The 20687-nt window shown below is 39.5% G+C and overlaps 3 protein-coding genes and 2 pseudogenes across 4 annotated transcripts; 2 read left to right on the top strand and 3 right to left on the bottom strand.

The window, feature by feature from the left end:
• Positions 1-1265: 1265 nt before the first annotated feature.
• LOC147511211 (large ribosomal subunit protein eL37-like) lies at positions 1266-2127 on the bottom strand. Its single transcript, XM_086602960.1, has 4 exons — positions 1996-2127; positions 1776-1911; positions 1600-1701; positions 1266-1507 (listed from the first exon to the last, which is right to left on the bottom strand). Exons 1-4 carry the CDS (start codon positions 1996-1998, stop codon positions 1461-1463), a joined length of 288 nt encoding a protein of 95 aa, XP_086459086.1. The 5' UTR covers positions 1999-2127; the 3' UTR covers positions 1266-1460.
• Positions 2128-2225: 98 nt separating this feature from the next.
• Positions 2226-4067, top strand: LOC147511210 (polyol transporter 5-like; annotated as a pseudogene). The gene is made up of 2 exons (XR_015219277.1): positions 2226-2469; positions 2575-4067. The product of XR_015219277.1 is annotated as a polyol transporter 5-like (transcript).
• Positions 4068-6954: 2887 nt separating this feature from the next.
• LOC147511209 (uncharacterized) lies at positions 6955-7554 on the bottom strand. The gene has a single exon (XM_086598395.1). The coding sequence runs from the start codon at positions 7552-7554 to the stop codon at positions 6955-6957; it is 600 nt and encodes a 199-aa protein (XP_086454521.1).
• A 6641-nt stretch (positions 7555-14195) lies between these two features.
• On the bottom strand, positions 14196-14894 carry LOC147511208 (uncharacterized). Its single transcript, XM_086598394.1, has one exon. The coding sequence runs from the start codon at positions 14892-14894 to the stop codon at positions 14196-14198; it is 699 nt and encodes a 232-aa protein (XP_086454520.1).
• Positions 14895-17518: 2624 nt separating this feature from the next.
• Positions 17519-19660, top strand: LOC147511207 (polyol transporter 5 pseudogene; annotated as a pseudogene).
• Positions 19661-20687: the final 1027 nt, after the last annotated feature.

Below are 20687 nucleotides of genomic sequence, written 5' to 3'. Positions count from 1 at the left end.
TGAAGCGTTTTCCTAGCAATCCTACCGAGCAAGGGTTCTCTTACAGCTCTACTAAAAAAAACTTGTGTAACCCAACCCAGAAAATTTAGAGCAGACCCATTTAAAATGTCAAGTATGGCACTATCACTGTAGTAGTGCAGTGTACCATGAGTCCAGAACTGACTGGAGCATCATAAGATTCTTGCATCATGGTATTTAGTCAGGGAATAACAAACTCCACAGCAAGAAGTCAAGAACACAAGCAAAAAATTACACATGTTAGCTAGCATCAGACTACGCATCTGAATACAGTCAAAACTACTACTAACAACTACTAAAAATTCCAGCAATCCAATCTAAAGATATTAAGGACATACCCACTAAAAACAACAGGTCATTAGTTAACAGCTAAGCATTCAAAAATGCAAAGCCTCTAAGGGCCAAAGCCAAGGCTCAATTCTACCATCAGAACCAAACTTTGAATCCTTTTGCCTTGCAGCTGGGAGACAACCCATTCTTCAGCGTTAATGTTTGCTACCCCCAATGGGTTTAACAGAGTTTAGACTAATGCAGTATAACCTCACGCCTCCTGTTACCTACGTGCGCCTAAACAAATCTTTAACAGAGGACATCACCAACCTAAGCAATAAATAAAAATCCTATTCGGTAAAGAACCGATGCAAAAGACAAATTTATCAGTGAAACCATAATAACAGAGCAAATTTATCCTTGCACACACAAGCTCAAGGTCCTCTTCCCATAACTATTGTAAATAAGATTTCATCTCAATGAGCCCTCTCAAAATAAAATAGTAAACACTCGAAACACACTAAAATTTTTCTAAATGAACACCCGCTCGAAGTCTATCAGTCTTATCTCTCAAGTTGGACTGCTCAGTTCTTCCTAAATCACCATCGTGGGAAACACAATTCACAACACTTACAGAATAGGATTCATTACTAAACACTCAAACCACTCTAAGAAATTACTAAATGAACACACTTAAGTCCCACAGTTCTATCTAAAGTTGGACTGCTCAGTTCTTCCTAATCTTCATTCCAATTAACATGGGTCATAACTTTCAAAGAAATTTGTAAATGACCACGAAATGTGATAAACATATAAAGTTTCAGAGCCATATAATTTACTCTTACAACATAACTAATGCCACTGGGCAATGGAAATAGCTAATATGAATCACTAAAACCATTAGGGCTTCACTACCATCCTTGATAGTAGCTAACGGAAGCTGCTACCCAAACTACCAATAATCTAGTAAACGGATATTAAAAATAGTTAATTAAAATAAAAGTGGTCAAAAACTTTTACCAACACAATAGCCATCCAATATAACAAGATTCATCACAAACTTCATCTAAAAATAACAACACTACTTCAACACTCAATTCAAACACAAGTAAATCAAAATGATAACTGAACCAAATTAAGACCCGCTTGATCCACAAAGTCTATCTCCCAATCTAAGAAGCTGCAGCAACACCCTTAGTCCTTGGAGCCGCCACAGTACCTAATAAAAACACCCAAACCCATTTCACAACGCATTCCATAAACCTTCAACAATAAAACATAAAACAGTAAAATAAAATAACTAATAATTACCTTCTCTGAAATTGCTCTTGAAACGACGGGGAAGATGACGCATGTACTTCATCCTACCAGTTCCAGTCGTCTTCCTTCGAATAGCCTTCACACTCCAGTTATCTTCAACATTCAATAAGTTAGTTTTTTTTAGTGGTCCAATTAAAACCCAACAGTAAATATATATAAAGACTTACATTTTCGGATACGGGCAGCAGGATAAGCACAAGCAGAGCAACGGCTCTTCTGAAGATGAAAACTACGACGACCACAACGGACACATAGTGTGTGTGTCTTGTTCCTCCTCTTTCCGAAACTTCCTGTTCCTTTTCCCTATATTATTATTATTATTACATTAGTATAATAAAATGAGGTTATGACGATTCAAAGAGAAATGAGAATGGATCTTTCACTTACCATGGCTCTCAGAGACGGCGAAGAGGAACCCTAGATTTAGAGGTTTTCTAAAGTTGTGATGTTTTTTGGTTTATATATATAATAAGGCTTTTCTTTAGGGTTTTTCTCATATATCGATTAATGGGCTCGGCCAGGGTTTTATGTTTCTTGGGTTGGGCTTTCTAGAGTGAACCGGCCCTCCTATAAATTTTTGCCTTTCTGCTCTGCCAAGTGATTCGTTATTAGCGAAGTCACTCAGTGTCTGCTAATTAGCCAAGTGCCAAACATCTGAACCTATAATATATAGGTAGCAGATAAACTCTCTTTAGCTAATTTTCCTAACTTTTTATATCCAAGAAATGGCTGAACCAGAAATCAAAAGGGACATTGAAACTCAACACGGACAACAAATTGCTAGCCGCAGAGGTCGTTTAAATAGGTTCACTTTAGCAGTTGCTCTTTTGGCTTCGACCACTTCAATTCTTTTGGGCTATGGTGAGTTAATTTCTCTGAACATTTTTTATATGTTAATTCTCCCACAATTTCGTATACATTGAATTTAATGGATTAAGATTATGCATGTTGTACGTGTACATGTAGACATCGGAGTGATGAGTGGGGCTGCATTATACATCAAGGAATATTTCAAGCTCACATCTATACAACAAGAAATTTTAATTGGATCATTAAATGTATGTTCCTTAATTGGTTCACTAGCTTCTGGTAAGACCTCAGACTGGATAGGCAGACGCTACACAATCATATTAGCAGCAATCACATTTCTAATTGGAGCACTTCTCATGGGTCTAGCCCCTTCTTTTGGATTCTTGATGGCTGGAAGAGTTGTGGCTGGCATTGGTGTCGGTTATTCACTCATGATTGCTCCCGTTTACACCGCAGAAATATCACCAGCTGCTACTAGAGGATTACTTGGTTCATTTCCTGAAGTTTTCATAACTTTCGGTATTCTACTTGGATATGTTTTCAACTACATTTTATCAGATTTGCCTGAAAATATAAATTGGAGGATAATGCTTGGGGTTGCAGCAATTCCTTCCACTATTATTATATTAGGTGTGTTAGTAATGCCAGAATCCCCACGTTGGCTTGTAATGAAAGGCCGAAGAGTAGAAGCAAAGGAAGTGCTAGTTAAAACATCAGAAGGAGGTGTCGAAGAAGCTGAATATAGGTTGCAACTACTACTAGCATCATCAACATCTAGTGATGAAAATTTTCAAGGTCAGGGTGTATGGAAGGATTTATTTTTAAGACCAACTCCAGCTGTGCAACGAATTCTAATTGCCGCTATTGGTATCAATTTCTTCATGCAAGCTTCGGGGAATGACGCAGTAATATATTACACTCCAGAGGTATTCAGATCAGCAGGAATTCATAAAAGAAAACAGCTTGTTCTTGTGACTGTGATCATGGGAATTTTTAAGACGTTATTTGTATTGCTTTCAGCTTTGTATTTGGACCGGTTTGGAAGAAGGCCTCTGCTGCTATTGGGCGCTTCTGGTATGGTTGTATCGTTAACTGGATTGGGATTGGGTTCAATATATCTCCACAGATCAGTAGAAAAACCAGTGTGGGCTATAGCATTGTGTGTAGTGGCAGTTTGTGCAGATGTGTCATTCTTTTCGATTGGACTTGGGCCAATTACATGGGTTTACTCATCTGAAATATTTCCAATGAGATTGCGAGCTCAAGGTACGAGTATCGCTGTTTCGGTGAATCGGTTGGTTAGCGGTGCAGTTTCTATGAGTTTCCTTTCCATAGCAGAGAAGATCACCTTTGCTGGAGTGTTTTTCGTGCTCGCTGGGATAACAACACTAGGGGTTGTGTTTTTATCTGTTTTTGCCTGAGACTAAAGGAAAGAGTCTGGAAGAAATTCATGCTCTATTTGAGAGTAGAAGACAAGATATTGAGAGTGCAGAAATGAGGGAAAGATGAATTCCATACATTTCCCCTGTTTTCGGAAATTTCATTGATGTGAATTATACTACACTCTTCTCAGTACCAAATGAAACAAAAAAGGAAAAACTTCTTGACTTAATTTAGCTAGTCAGACCAAGTGACACCATGCATGGTATATTCTGTGTGTGCCAACGTTAACCTTGGGAGCCTAGAGCAACAGAGAGCAACAGATTAATAGTGCTCAAATTAGCCATGTAATCAGTTAGATGATTAGGATCAACTCCCAAATGTAACTGACTAGAATCATAATTTTTGAGTTTCTCACATGACAATGATTGTCGTTCTGGCGGACTGAAACCCAATAATCTCACATCAACAGTAATGGATAGATACTTACATGGATTTTCAGATAAAATATCACACCCAGCTGAACGTTGGTTAAATGGCGACATATACTGATGTATGTGATAGATTGCCCAGCAGCCCCAGGTTTGGCGAGCCAAGACTGTTTTCATGGTTCCTCAACAGGCTTACTCTAAATCACACGATTAATTGGGGAAATAAATGGTAAAAAAAGTTTTTCATGATCATTTGAAACAGTTGGCACACATGCTGCATTATATTTATACATAATTTGTAAGTTCTAAACAAAAGGCAGTATGTTCTTTGATGTATGACATGCGTTTGAAGCTTGAGTTAATGCTTCTTGAAGTTCATTGTAGAGTAAATAATACAAAACAAGTTTATACAAGTATTGTTTCTCAATTGAACTCTTAGCACATTTTTTTTTTAAAAAAAAACCCCGATTTAGCAGTATCTTTATTCTCTTAAGCATATCTTTATTCTCTAAATAAGTCAAAGTTGGAAAACAGCTTTTTCTCATATAAACTTAAAATTAATCCCTCAAAGCCACCAATTCAAGGCGTGTTCTTTCCCATATACTATACTAATATTTGCCAGTGTTACGCGCGCCTTCAGCGCTCCCGGCAAGCATCGGCATCCGCTCCCCAATTTTCTTTAAATGAGCCTATACTCATGTTTCCAGAGCCCAATAATCCATAAAAGTTTTGTGTGGGGTGGATGAGGTAAGAAAAACTTTTAAACTCATCCCACAAAAACTTGTTAACTCACCCCAGAAAAATATTTTAGTGAGTATGGGGGTGGCACAACCACATATCACTTTATAAGGTGGAATTTGTCAACCCACTCCACCTTTCTTTGTTATATAGACTAGTATTTGCCCATGCCGTACGACACAGATACGCGTGCCTTCGATGCTCCTGACGCACATCCGCCCCCGACACGCATCCAAGTAGAAGCCCAACGAAAAAAACCCAACTGTCCACCTAAAAAATCCAGCCAATTGTGCAGTACCATGTCAAATTTGGAGGCCCAACAGTTTAGAAGCCTGCCCGCAATTGTTGACTTTTGGGTGATTTTTTGATAGATCCCATGGTACTGATTTAGTTTAACAAATTGCACAAACCCTTGAAACCCTTGGATTAGCCATATCACACGGGCAGCATGAAATGTTGAGAAGGTGTTTGGACTACAGGATGGAGGCCTTGCGGTCCCCACACCACCCTTCCTTGTTATATAGATCTTTTCTGTCCATGAGCCAAAAGAAATATTTTAGGGAAAAAAGGGTTTTATAGACCTGCACCCTATTTGAAAACAAAATTAGATTTGCCTCCCCGAATTCAAGAAAATTAGACTTGCCCCAAAAAACTCACATCTTGTCTCGGTCCAACGATTTTGACCGTTATCTCGTAGTAAAATGTCCCAACTACCTTTTTATGTGTAAACAAAGTTATAGATCTGCACCCCTATTTGAAAACAAAGTTAGACTTGCCCCCCACCTGAACCTCGGACAATCTCCTCACCAACCGTTATCTCGTGGTGAAATGTCATGTGTTTACATATTTTAGCAAATGAATATGTGACATGTGGCAACATCTTCTTAACTCTCGAGTATGGTCTTAGTGTGGGTAGAAAGTACCAGAACACACTTTAAGTATCATACAATGTATGATACTCACAGCCAAGATATTTATATAAGGATAATCTTATTGTGAAGAAGCTCAAGTGACAAAATACCCGAGCGTTAAGCTTAAAGTGTAGGATACTCACAGCTAGGATACGTAGAATATTTTTATTGTTCTTTGATCATTAACAAAATATTTGTGTTTCTAGATTATGAAAAATCATCACACATGTCCCAACTACCCTTTTTAATCTCGTGGCTTCACAATGAGATTAAAAATATTTGAGATATTTTACCACGAAATAACGGTCAAAATGTGTTGACAGAGACGGTGTGCGAGTTTGGGAGTCTAATTTCCCTGAATTTGGGGAGGGGGGCAAGTCTAATTTTGTTTTCAAATAGGGGTGCAGATCTATAAAACCCAAATACCTAAAATATCTAAATATACCAAAGGGTAGTTGGGACATTTCACCATGAGATAATGGTCAAAATGCGTTGACTGAGACGGTGTGTGAGTTTTGGGGGGTGTGGGGGGGGGGGTGGCAAGTGTAATTTCCCTGAAATTGGGGGGCAAGTCTAATTTTGTTTTCATATTACTTATTATTATTATTATTACCATTTTTTATTTTATCGTTGTCTAATTGTGTTGTACAGACTGAAGGAAGCCTTTAATCCTAAGTTGCCTATATTGGTGGAGATGGGATCACAAAACTAGACTCATGCACTTGGTGGTCTCTCCCTATCTGTAGTTGTGGAATGCTCAATCACCATGCGTGCCAGTCTGACCAGGAGGTTTTTCTGATACATGACCAAGTTCTAACTACTTTTGGATAAAATGTAAAATCCAGAGTCACTTTTGCCAAGTCATCCTATCACATCCACTTTTTGTCCCAACTAAAAATCTCCATAAATAGATATTGCCCATTGGAGTCTTTCACTCTTAATTCTTGCGCAAAATAGGGGTAAGATTACTACTTCTACCTTAGCTCCGTTTATTTCTCTCTCTCTCTTTTTTTTTTTTTTTTTTTTTTTTTTTTTTTTATGTTTAGAGGTTAGGCAGACCTCAACCTCCATTAATATCAGAATCTATTGTATATTGTACCATTCACATCATCTGCTAATATTACAGATAATCTCTGATCAAAAGTCCCTATACTATAGTTGACACTATGATTACTCATGTTACAAGTCTTTGCTATGAAGTCAGCAGCTCTATTAGTTTCCCTGAAGATGTGGTTGAGTTCAATCCTCTCAAAGCATTGCATTTGGACTATGATAGTCTCAACTACATTAAGACATAACCAGGGTGTTGGTTCTAATCCCTTTAGTATGCTGATTGCTCGATTGGAATCTGAGTTGATTTTCAGTTGCCTTATACCTATCATGCTTGCTGCTTTGATGCCCAGTAGTTCCTGAAACAAGATTGACCTGTATTTGGAGCTGTCGTTATATGTTAGAAGTGCATTTCCATCTTTATCTCTAATCACTCCTCCGTATCCAGCACAGTGTGGTTGCAGAGTTCCATCGGGATTGAGCATGAAAGAGCTAGGTTTATGCCAAACACATTGATTAATCATTCTGGGGATCCATACAATTTGTAACCCCAACAAGCTCACCATTCTTCTAGTCTCGTCAGAATCTGGTGTCTTCCTGAGAACTTGTTGCAAGTAGTTTTTCATCTTTTTCAAAGTGTCATGGGCAACATGAAGAGCAGTGTGTTGCTTTCCTTTGAATCTTCAGTTGTTCCTTTCGTTCCAGATACCATACACCACAGCACACACCATAGCTCTGATAATCTTAGCTGCAGTAGTGTTGTTTCTTGTGATCCTCATGATATCATACCACTCATGATTAGATTCCATAACTGTAGGGTTTAATCCTAGGTGTCTCTTTACTTCATACCATATATCCTTTGTGTACCGTCTCTTTACTTCAGACCATATATCCTTTTTTGTGTACCGACAGTCGAAGAAAAGATGGTGAGAATTCTCTCTACCCTGCATACACAAACAACACTGAGAGTGGTGTAGGATCCTCTTCTTCATGAGCCTGTCTTGCGTGGAGAGGCTACCACTGAACAGTTGTCATGCAATGAAAGAGCGCTTGGGAACTCTTAGTTTCCCCCAAACAAGTTTATACCATTTGACTTTCTCTCTAATCTTTTTGAGACTCATATATGCTGATTTAGTGGAGAATTTGCCTGTAGCTGTTTCTGTCCATACTGTGAAGTCCTGTTGCATCATATCTTGAATCTCTATGTTCAGAATAGCTTTCTTGAGCTCACTTTATGGTAGGTTCAGCACTCTCGAGTTCCATTTTTGGTCAGAAATGAGTTCTGACACCTTTGCACTATCAGGCAGCTGAAATGCTACCTTAGCTTCTGCGTTCTCATACAAGAGTTGGTGTGAGCACCAAGGGTGGTGCCAAAGGCTGGTCTGCTCACCATTTACTATGATGTACTTGGTAAATTTGAGAGCCTCTTTTCTATGTTTAAGAATCAATCTCCACACCCATGAGCAATCTAAAGGTACCTTCATTGTCCAGAAATTCTTGCCTTGCAACTGATATTCCCAAATCCACTTGGTCCATAGAGTTTCTTCTTTGCTTGCAATCTTGTAAATCAAACCACAGTATGTAGCAACATTCCAAACTTTAGTATCCACAATATTCAAGCCTCCTTCACTCTTACTATATCTTATAGTACTGTGGATGGCTTTGTGAACCTTACTCTGCATGGTCGGGCCTGCCCATAGGAACCTATTTGTAATCTTAGAGATTTTGTTGATCACACCTTTTGGTAGTATGAATGTTTTGGCCCAGTAATTGTGAAAAGATGATAACACAGAATGTACCAGTTGAAGCCTTCCTGCTAAGGTCAAGAAACCATTCTTCCAATTTGAGATCCTTGTTGTAACCAACTCCACTAAAGGTAGGCAATCCTTGATGCCTAGTCTCGAGGCAGTGAGAGGTAAACCCAAATACTTGACTAGTGGTGAGATCAACTCCACACCCAGGATATCTGCTAGGGTGGTACTTGCGGATGGACTGAGACTACCAGAGAGAAGAGTAGTTTTTCTTACATTCAGTTTAAGACCTGTAAGAGTAGAGAAGTAGGAGAGAACCTCCTTCACACCATAAATGGAAGCACCTTCCCCTTTGCAGAATATCATCACATCATCTGCAAAACTCAAATGCATAATTTGTACTCTTTTACATCTAGAGTGGTACTCGATGTCTTTTCTATTCGCTGCTTGTTTTAGTAACCCCCCTAGGATTTCCATGATGAGTACAAAGAGATAGGGAGATAGAGGATCTCCCTGTCTTAATCCTTTTGTGCTCTTAAAGTAGCCATGTGGGAATCCATTTACCAGAATAGAAAAGCTTGGTGTCGTGAAACACATCTTGATCCATTCCACAAAAAGACTAGGGAATCTAAATCCGTCAGAATAACTTCCATAGCTTCCCAATCTACGGAGTCAGAACCGTTTATTTCTCTTTGAACTTCATTGCATGTTGAAGAGCTAAAACCAACGAAATAGTTAATGGTTGTAGCAGATATTGATTCCATTGAAGCTCAACAGCACAAAACAACAACAATTGAAAGTCCTTCTTGTCGAAGGGGTGGTTTAAATAAGCTAAGTACACTTTAGGTGTATCTCTCTCGGCATCAACCAATTCAATGCTTCTAGGCTATGGTATGTTAGATGTAAAACCAAAGGTTAACCAATATTACCCCCACTAGATGAGCCAATTAGGATTTCCCCCACTAGGAAATTAGGGTCCCCCTTAAATAAAAAAAAAAAAATCAAATTGGGTTGACCCAATTTTTTTTTTTTTTTTTTTTTGTGTATTTGGGAGGGAGACCCTAATTTCCTATCTAGTGGGAGGAAATTCTAATTGGCTCATCTAGTGGGGGGTAACACTAGTTTACCCAAACATGTATATTAAGATGCTTATTTGTTACATATTTTTATGTATATTCATGTAGGGTCGCGGTATTGACAACCCACTTTATGGAATTGGCACCCTTTTGACCAATTCAAATGTACTAACACCCCTCCATTAATCACATGAAAAACACTCACGGCAAGAAGTTACTGTGAGATCGAATACTCCACGGCATTGGGGTTGCCACGAGATCTCATATCCCACGGAAGGTGGTTTCCGTGGATTCTTTTTTCTTTTAAATTTTTTTTAATAGCTACCGTAAAAAAAGTTAGTTGCCGCGAGATGGTTGTGTTCACTAAAATGGAGTATTTGATTGTGTTAATTATCAAAATTCTTCTTCATTAATTTGATCACAAGTTTTTTTTATAACATATGAAAATATTTGCCACGAGATAGCAAAATTTTATCAAAAAAATTTCATATATTATATATAACACATTAATATATATATATATATATATATATATATATATATATATATATATATATAATGTGTTATATATAAAAACCATGAAATTTTTTTGATAAAATTTTTGCTATCTCACGGCAAATATTTTCATATGTTATAAAAAAAACTTGTGATCAAATTAATGAAGAAGAATTTTAATAATTAACACAATCAAAGACTCCATTTTCATGGTTTTGGTGTTGTTCTTGGAGTGTATAAATAAGCTGTAAAAAAAATTCATTCATGTTGTGTGTGTTCAATACGCAAAATTTAAAGTGCAAAAAAAAACCAAAAAACACATAAAAAATATTCTACGGCAACTGCCTGCCATGGGATATGGGATCTTGCGGCAATATGATGCGTAGAACTATCGGGCATGTGGGGTGTAAAAGGACATATAAGGAATAGCCATTATTGTTTTACTTTTTTGCCAAAAGATGCCAATCCTATGAAGTGGGGTGCCAATACCAATACCAATACCGTGCCATTCATGTATGCTAAACTTTTTTTTCGATGTAAAACTTCTAAACTTATATTAAACCACCTAAAGGTGAACAGGAACACAAAGATTGTCAACCATACACTTCGGAAGATCAGAACTTCCCAGCTGATGGTTAGCCCATTTTGCTAGGGAGTCTGCATCCCCATTTGAAAACCTACTGATCCAGTTAAACTTACAAGAACTAAAATTCAGAACTAAAGAGTTTATGGAGGACTTCAACATTTCCAGAGGCCATGGACAGATTGACCCTTGGAGCGCCTTCATCACTTCCAAATTATCACCCTCCAAAACATAATGATCATATCTGAGTTGCCTTGCCAATAAAATTGCCACTTTAGCAGCTCCTACATTTCTGCTTCCCTAATTTCCTGAGCCTTGAATCTCCGAACTGCTGCTCCAACAATGTCCCCTTCACTATTGCTAGCAATTGCTACAGCTCCACCCCACCCTGAGTTCCTGTTAAAAGAAGCATCAAATCTAATCACAATGCTATCATTTGGGATTTCAGGAAACAACTTATCTATTGAATTATTAAAGAAGTTAGAGGAAGATTGAGATGGTGAGGAATCTTCTCTGAAGGCCTCATAACATTTGTCTGCCAGTCTTTTGCTCTGCCTGATGATGCGGTCCCTATTATCATTCCTTTTTTCAAATTTCATCTCATTTCTAGACCTCCATATATGCTGGAGCAGGTACAGAACATGAGTCCCAGCCAGACATAGGTCACTATCCTTGCTATTGCACCAAGACGGGAAGAGCTCAATTCTTTTCCTCAAGCTGTGGAGCTACTGGTTTGGATTAATTCTCAGCCCCACTTGGGAGCTAAATCATACTGCTCGAGTCTAGTCATAGGTAAAAAATAGGTGTTCAGCTGTTTCCAGTTCTCTATTGCAAAAAGGGCATGAGAAGTCCCCTTTCATATTCTTTTCAGCTAGCCTATCTCCAAGAGGCAGCACATGCATGTAAACTTTCCAGATAAACATCTGCATATATGAAGGCAAAGGGGCTGCCCACAGCTGCTTAATAGTTTTATAGTTCACACTAGAGCTTTGCCCCATCTCATTGTTCTTTTTGGTAAGAAATTCATAAGCAGAGTTAATTGTAAGCTTCCCAAACCTTTCCATGGCCCATATCATTTTGTCAGCTGGGGCAGTAGCAGGTCTAACAACAATCTCCTACATCAGCTGACTTAAAAAAAGGTTGAACCAATGGTTTAGCTTAGCTGGATCCCAGCCACTACCATCTGTCAGGAAAATGTCTGATACATGAAGATTATTCAAGGAGTCATCCACCACCCCCAATTCTTCTAGAGTCACATGTTTATTTAAACACTTAAACTAGGGATCCTTCAGAATGGAGATGGTAGTTCCTTTTCATATTCTCCACATCAAACCCCCACTAATGGAATTGAAAACATTGTGAATACCTTTCCAGAAGTAGGAAGCTTGATCAGGTAGTTTAAAGACATCTCTTATCCAATGTTTTTCATATATGCTAAACATAGTTCTAGTCCACAAAGAATGGACATCAGAGGCTGCCTTCCAGGGGAGCTTAGCTAACATAGCCATATTCATGTCTCTTGTTTTCCTGAGACCCAACCCTCCTTCTTGTTTATTCTTGCAAATCTGTTCCCACCCAATGGTGTGAACATTTTTTGATTGTTCCGTACCATTCCACCAGAAGTCCCTACATGCCTTGTCTATCTTATTGCATGTTGCCACTGGCAGCAAATAAGTTGACATGACATATAGGGGGGTGACTTGAATCACATCTTGGATGAGAGTGGTTATCCCACCGAGATAAAGCCTTAGCTTTCCACCCTTTGACTTTTCTGTGGATTCTATCCACCAAATAGTCAAAGTCTTCTGACTTCTTCCTAGAGAGCATGATAGGTACTCCTAGATACTTTTCTTTAGGATCAAAAAATTTCATTTTCCAGAACCTTTTGAGCTTTATTTTTTGTCTATATTTTACATTCCTACTAAAGAACACACTAGATTTCTCATAGTTTATTTTCTGCCCAGAGGCCCTACAGTAATCATCCAGAATCTTTTTAAGCTGGCCACTTTCATCAAGGTTTGCTTTGATGAAAAGAATCAAGTCATCTGCATATAGCAGATGAGTAAGAGTAGGAGAATTTCTCCTTATCTTGACCCTATGCATCACCTCCTGGAGCTCAGCTTTTGCAATCATTTTAGAGAGGGCCTCTGAGACCAAAATGAAAAGATATGGGGATAGATGATCCCCTTATCTCAGCCCTCTCTCAGGGATAAATTTCTCCAAAGGAGAGCCATTGAGCATGACTTGGAAAGAAACTGTGGAGAGGCATTGGTGAATCATGTGTCTCCACTTAGTATTGAAACCAAGCTTTTCAAAAATATTATCTACAAAAGCCCATTCCACCCTGTCATAGGCCTTAGCCATGTCCATCTTGAGAGCACACCAACCCTCATTTTTAGATTTCATGTTTTTCATATTATGGAACACCTCACAAGCAAGCCCCACATTATCCCCAATGCTTCTCCTTTTGATAAAAGCCCCTTGAAAAGGGGATATGATCCTGTTCATGAGACCTTTCAATCGATTTGCAAGAATTTCAGATACAACTTTGTACCCAAAGTTGCATAGACTAATAGGTCGAAATTTGGAAGCATGATCAGGATTCACCACCTTGGGAATCAGGGCAATGTAGGTCTCATTGAACTGGGGATTGAGATACCCAGTGTTAAAAAAATCCTGCACAAAGGAGACCACAGCAAGCCCAATAATTTCCCAGCATTTCTTATAAAAAACACCTTGAAAACCATCAGGACCAAGGGATTTAAGACTGCCCATCTTCTTTACAGTCTTCCAAATATCCTCCTGGTCAGGAATACTTGTGAGAATCTCATTCTCTCTCTCACTAACAATACTGTTGAACAAGTCCATAATCTGATCATCCGAAGTGAAAATCTCAGTAAAGTAGTGATTGAGAGAAGTTCCCACAGCAGTTCTACCTTCTTTCCAGTTTCCATCATCATCCTTGATCTTATCTATTTTGTTTTTCCGCCTTCTATAAATAGTGGAAAGATGGTAGAATTTGGTGTTTTTTTCCCCATCTTTAATCCTCCTCCTTCTCATACCAACCCAGCAAAATATCTTTTAGTACTTTTGCTTTGTTATAGTTCTCAATAGAGAAAGGTTTAGCCAAGACTCTATCCAAATCCTTATGTGCTCCCTTGATGTTTGTAAAAATGTTCCCAAAAACAAACTTGTTCCATAGAGTAAGGTCAGTTCTAGTTTTATGCATCTTATGTATGAGATTGATGTCTGGAAGATCATGAGTGATAGTTCCAAGCATTCTCAATCACAGGTCTACAAGCATCATTAGCAAGCCACATATTAAAGAATTTGAAAGGTCTAGGATTACTTTCCTCCTTATTTTATAGATTTATGATTAAAGAAATATGGTCAGAGGAGGCATTGGCAAAAGTTTGCACGAGAGCATGAGGAAACAGAGCTATCCACTCAAGAGAAGCCATAGCTCTGTCCAATCTTTCAAGCACATGATCACCTAATCTGCGATTATTATTCCAAGTGAACTTTGGGCCTTTAAAACCCAAATCCACCAAGCCTAGATTATTGATCATGTTATTGAACTCATGCATACTCTTAGTGATTTTGCTTCTCCCTCCAATCTTCTCATTTAACTGGGTAATAGCATTAAAATCTCCAAACAAACACCATGGTCCAGGAATCAGAGGAGCTAATCCTCTCAACTCATTCCAGGCTTTATTTCTATTGTGAGCAGCCGGTTCGCCATACACAAAAGAAAAGAACCAATCATCAGTATGGAAATAATTTGCAAGTTTACTTGTAACTTGATTTTTTGAAGCCCCAAGAACCTCCAGTTCCACACCTTCTTTCCAAAGCACTGCCGGACCTCCACTGAGACCTTGTGCTGGAACCATAAAATGACCATTAAGCTTGAGCTTTTTACTGAGATAGCCGACCTTATCCTTATTAGCTTTAGTTTCTGCCAAACAAACAATATCTACATTAAACCTATCGATCAGATCCTTTAGTTGTTGAACTGCCGTGGTGGTGCCTATCCCCCGACAATTCCAGACGTGGATCATCATGGATACCAAGGCAGCTGTGATGGGACAGCTACCGCGAACCCTGGAGGAGCAGACAGACCCTCACTGTAGTAATCTCCACTGTTCTGCCCTCATGTAATATTCTTCATCAAACCTCTGATTCCAATCTACCGACCTTTGCCCATTATTTTCCTGAGTCCTCTTTTCTTCTTGTTTCTCTTGAAAAACACTTCGATCTACACTTGAGTCATCCATAGCCAGCGGTGGTGGTTGATAAATTGGTTGTTCCCCATCTGCCTCATAACCCACCATTGCATTTTGGTTATAGTTCTCTGTATCATGTACCATCTCATCCTCATCATCCGAGAAGTATACCTCCATAGGAGCCTGATGCTCTCTAGTTAATTCTACTGAGATCCCTGATTCATTTGATGTTGTTGACTCATTTGTACCTTCAGATTCTGTTGGAGTTGGATCTGTAGTTGAATCAATCTCTATGTGTTCCTCCGAAGTATTTGATGTTGCTGAATCACTGGATAGCTGCACTATGTGTGCATTCCTTGGGATCAGAAGATGTCCTCTTCCTTGACTCCTCATTTCAGCGGCCATTTGTTTAGCTTTTTTTTTTTTATCTCTGTTCAACCACACGTTTAGTTCGTCTAACCCATCCATCACTATCTCGTCTTCCACTTCTTCACTAAAACTGATCTTCCTTTTTTTTTTTCTTTCTCTTGAGATATTTCTCCTTGTTCTCTATATTCACTTCCCAGCCTAGTTTTGATCTCTGCTCTAGAACCCTTATCTCTTCTACCTCGGGAAGCCATGACTTTAAATCCTCTTCCACGTGTAGGCTTGTGATGTATTTGTTGCTCAGGCTTTTCTTGGAACTCTCTCTGTGAAGTATCAAGTCTTGTGTGGCTCGAGAGCTCATTGGAACCTGATTTTTCTTCTATGGTTGTTGGAGATTCAAGCTGGGTAATAGTTTGATCACATCTTTTGGTAGCCTCAGACCTACTAGTGTGACACCTATCTATCATCCCCTCATCTTGATTGGATTCCTTATAGTTGTTCGAGATGTTTGTGGAACTTCCCAGATACACCTCCATCTCATTATCCCTTATATCTCCAAACACCACTAGGCCCAACTCATCCCTGTGATCCACCATATCCAGATCTAGGCCCAACTCCTTCTCAATTGGGCTTAGTTTTGGCTTTTGCCCATGTCCCTTTTCTAGCTCCAGCCCATACCCCTTTCGTCTAAACCTTGGGCCTAAGATCCAGTCTCTTGTGCTTCAGTTGGACTTGGGGGTACCAACTCAGAGACCATTTGAAAACTGACCGTTGAACTAGCCGTTATGGTTGATTATGTAGTCCGAGCTCCAGGCCCCACCTCTGCTGCCTTGTTTTTGTCCCTATGCTTTCCTTCCTCTTCTGACGTGGAGCCATCCCACCTGTTCAGTCTTGCTCGTAGTTGGGCTTTCCAGCTTCCAGCCGAACATTTCTCCCTTTCCGGCGACGGAGTTTCCTCAAATCGAAGTTTTGAGGGAGTACCTCTTATGGTATAAGAGTGTGTACCAGTAAAAGCAACCCCATTGTAGAACTTGTTAGCTTTCATCTGACTGGTGAAATTTGGTTTAATGTCCTTTATGCTTCCTCCACATTTAATTAGATCATAGCGATATTGGTTTCGAATTCAACAAGCAAGATGGTCGTGGCCAATGATACCATAGAAGTAGCAGAATATCTCCAGCTTTTCATACTTGAGTCTGACCACTAACTCTTCCCCAGTCTCTAACTTAATCTGTTGATCCTTTTTCAGTCTTTTCTTGACATCCATTTCTACTACTCAAACACGCGCAACTGGTTGGTTAAACTTAGGTGGACAAGATATGTCAGCTTCTGTAACCATCCCCTGTTCCGCACCAATTTTCCAAACATTTGCTTTGTTTATCCTGTCTTTAATTTGGGAGATCCCATATCTGGACCCAGAAATTAACGAATTCAAATCTATACTCTTCCAGCCTTCTACCTCTCATCCACTCCTTCACTGAGAAAATATGCCCTCCTAACATCCAAGGTCCATTTGTAAGCACATGTTTACATTCTTGGATGTTCTCAAAACTAATTTTAACATGATCTCTATCAAGCCTTTCAAATTCTATTTTTTCTGTCGTTTGCCATAGTCTGTGAACCTCCTTTCCAACTTCCTCCAGCTTTAAAGGATATCCTCCATGCATCTTCCCAACCAGAGTAAGCTCATCATTTACCATTGCTTCTACATTAAGACAATTAATCTCTATAATCGGATTTTTTGACCCAAAGAACAACTTTTTCATATTCTGTTGTAGGTCCTCTATCTGGCTCTTATTGTTACTAGCTTCCTGTTGAGCTATAGCTAGAACTGTTGATTCTTGTATAATTCCTATCCTAACTGGACTAAGGGATCCAACACTAAGGTGAAAAAGATGGTAGCTGAAACCAGATTCGGGATGGGATAAGGGGGGAGGTATTTGAAAGGTGAGGTAGGGGCAAGGGTTTGAGATAGGGTAAGAAGAAACAAAAAGAGATGGGGTAGAGCTCTGCTATCACCCGCAGGAGAGGCGCCATTTGAACAATTCTAATTGTGTGTCCTCGCAAGGGTTTCAGATAGGGTAATGAAACTTAATTAGTAGAGAAGAAACAAAAAGAGATGGGGTAGAGCTCTGCTATCACCCGCAGGAGAGGCGCCATTTGAACAATTCTAATTGTGTCCATGTATGCTAAACTGAACCGTGCTGTTTTATATTTTTGCAGATATTGGTGTGATGAGTGGTGCTATATCATGTATTACGGAAGACCTCAAGATCACATCTGTTCAGAAAGAGATATTGATTGGATCATTAAATGTATTTTCACTGATTGGTTCTTTGGCCGCTGGTAAGACTTCAGATTGGATCGGGAGACGGTACACAATCATATTGGCATCTTGTACGTTTCTAATTGGAGCTCTTCTCATGGGGTTTGCCCCTTCTTTTGAATTCTTGATGGTTGGAAGACTAGTAGCTGGAATTGGAGTTGGTTACTCCCTAATGATCGCACCCGTTTATACAGCAGAGATCTCACCTAATTCCACTTGAGGATTTCTTGGTTCTTTTCCTGAGATTTTCATAAACATTGGAATTCTTGTTGGTTATATTTTCAATTATGCACTAAGGGTCTGGATAATAGTATTAATTGGAGAATAATGCTTGGTAGGGCATCACCAATGCAGGCCCTCAAAATAGAGGGCCACATCACCATTTTAAAGGTTAGGTTGAAGGAGAGACTTTGGTATGAAGGACCTCTAAATCATGGGTTCTCCAACGCAACCTTTATAATCAAAATTAAAATCCCAAGGCAATGAACAATCTGGTTTTCAATGGACTAGTGGCAAAGTTTGTGACCAGAATAATCTCCAGGGTGGGCACGGTGTGGGTTCGACTCTTAGCAAGAACATTTTTTTTATTTCTACAATTCCAGCCTTTTGGAACTCAAAACAGTTTAAAAAAATCAAAGTGCTGGGCGTGGGACTCGAACCTGGGAAGTTACCCATTCCAGGAACACCTTCTACCAACTACGCTAGGTTTTTACCCATTGAAATGTTTTCAGACGTATTTCTTTTTAAGTCGCGAAACGGACCGGGCCCTCAATAAATGTGATAGAAATAGAGACAGTTTTAAAGGATGATAACTATAGAGGGCCATATAGAGCTTGCATTGGAAGCCCATTTTCGTATTGTTCCTTTATATTTGAAGATAGAGGGCCATATAAAGGTCCCATTGGTGATGCCCGTATAGCTGCATTTCCCCCTGTCGGCATTATACTGGGGGTGCTAGTAATGCCAAAGTCACCGCGTTGGCTAGTAATGAAAGGTCGAACAGAAGAAGCCAAGAGAGTGTTACTGCGAACATCAGAAAGAGGTGAAGAAGAAGTCGAGTTGAAATTAGTTGAGATAGCATTAGCTGCAGAATCAACAAAAAATAACGACTGGCATGGTCAAGGTGTTTGGAGAAGCTTATTAGTAAAACCAACTAGGTCCGTTCGACGAATTCTCGTTGCAGCCATCGGTCTTAATTTCTTCATGCAAGCTTCGGGTGTGGATGCCGTTGTTTATTATTGCCCAGAAGTGTTCAAATCAGCCGGAATTATACAGCGAAAAGAGCTGTTCCTTGTGAATGTGGTCATGGGACTTGCTAAGACCACATTTGTGCTGCTTTCAGCATTTTATTTAGACAGATTTGGACGGAGGCCTCTTTTGTTATTGGGCAATTGGGCTTCGGTTCATTGTACCTCAACAGATCTATTACGAAGCCTGTTTGGGCTAAAGCATTGTGTGTTGTCGCGGTTTGTGCAGATGTCTCATTCTTTTCTATTGGGCTTGGGCCTATTACATGGGTCTACTCATCTGAAATTTTTCCATTGCGGTTACGAGCCCAAGGAACAAGTATAGCTGTATCTGTAAATCGTTTGGTCAGTAGTGTGGTTTCCATGAGTTTTCTCTCGATATCTCAAAAGATCACATTTGGTGGGGTGCTTTTAGTGCTAGCCGAGGTAGCAGCTTTGTCTGTTCTATTCATCTATGTAACTTTGCCTGAGACTAAAGGAAAGAAATTGGAAGATGTCGAGGAATTGTTTGATAGTCATAGAGGAAAACGTTGTGAGATCGAGTAGAGAAATGACTGAAACAGGAAATAAATAGATAGTTGTGTTTTTTGTGATAGGGCCTACGGCTCGCAAATATCCACCCAATTAATTTTTCCCCAAAAGCCCAGACTCAACAGCCCTTTGTTGACTTGTAAGTTTGATTCTGTGTCACCCAACAGTTTTTAGCTATCACACTATTTGAACTCACTTGAAAGTGCCATATCACAACTGGTTGGAATGATATATGAGCTCTTGGATGGAGGCCCTACGGCCCCACACCGACCTGTATTATTAGATAGATTGAGTAGTCATTTCGTATGTTATCTGTGACTGTATGCTCAATTCCACAATTTGTACATATAAATAAACAAAGAGTTTCATTTTTGTAACTTGAAATTCTAATTGGATCATAGTTATGTGCTGATGAATATTGATTGCACATTTGCACACGTACGTGAAAAAAAATTGTGGAGTTGCGAAAATGTCGGACATAGTACAGCAAAAGATGGCATAAGTTTAACCAAATCCAACCAGAATTTTGAGTAATGAGTGAAAATTGGCCAGCTCAAAATGAGCGCGTAACCATATATATGTGCTTCCGCCAAGCCCAAGTTTTCTTAGTCTTGCGTATCCTGCTCTTACCACTCATCACAAATTCCCAATCCTCAACAGTTGAGACGCGTGTGGACTTGAACAAAAGCCTAACGCTTCCATGTATTTGATTGAAGATCTTTGGATGATTAAAAAATGTCAAGTGGCAGTCCTGTAGGCAGGCCCATGACCATTTGGGCCACGATCATTGTCACATATATGGACTCGGGGTCCATTGGCCTGTTTCAAACGCCCATTACACGGCTACTGCCTGCTCGCTCGGAGTCAGGAGAATGGAGATCCCCAACCAGTTTTTTTTTCTTGGCTAAGGTCAGGGCCGGCTTTGGGGGTAGCCGAGAGAGGCAACCAACTGGGGCCCAAAAAATTTAGCCCAAAACTAAGGCCTCGAATTCGCTGACGACTATTGCCCTATTATCTGTATTTGCGTGTGATTTTTTTTTCATTAGGGTCTGTAATCTGTATGCATAGTAAGGGGCCTCCACCTTAAGAGCTCAGCTAGGGCCTCAACAAACTCAGGACCACCCCTGGCTAAGGTAAGTGGAAATTGTATTAAAAAGAGTA

The sequence above is a fragment of the Coptis chinensis genome, chromosome 3 (assembly GCF_015680905.1).
Source record: "Coptis chinensis isolate HL-2020 chromosome 3, ASM1568090v1, whole genome shotgun sequence".
NCBI classification, from domain to species: Eukaryota; Viridiplantae; Streptophyta; class Magnoliopsida; order Ranunculales; family Ranunculaceae; genus Coptis; species Coptis chinensis.
The sequence above is the reverse complement of the archived record's forward strand: the minus strand, read 5'-3'. Positions and strand labels throughout refer to the sequence as shown.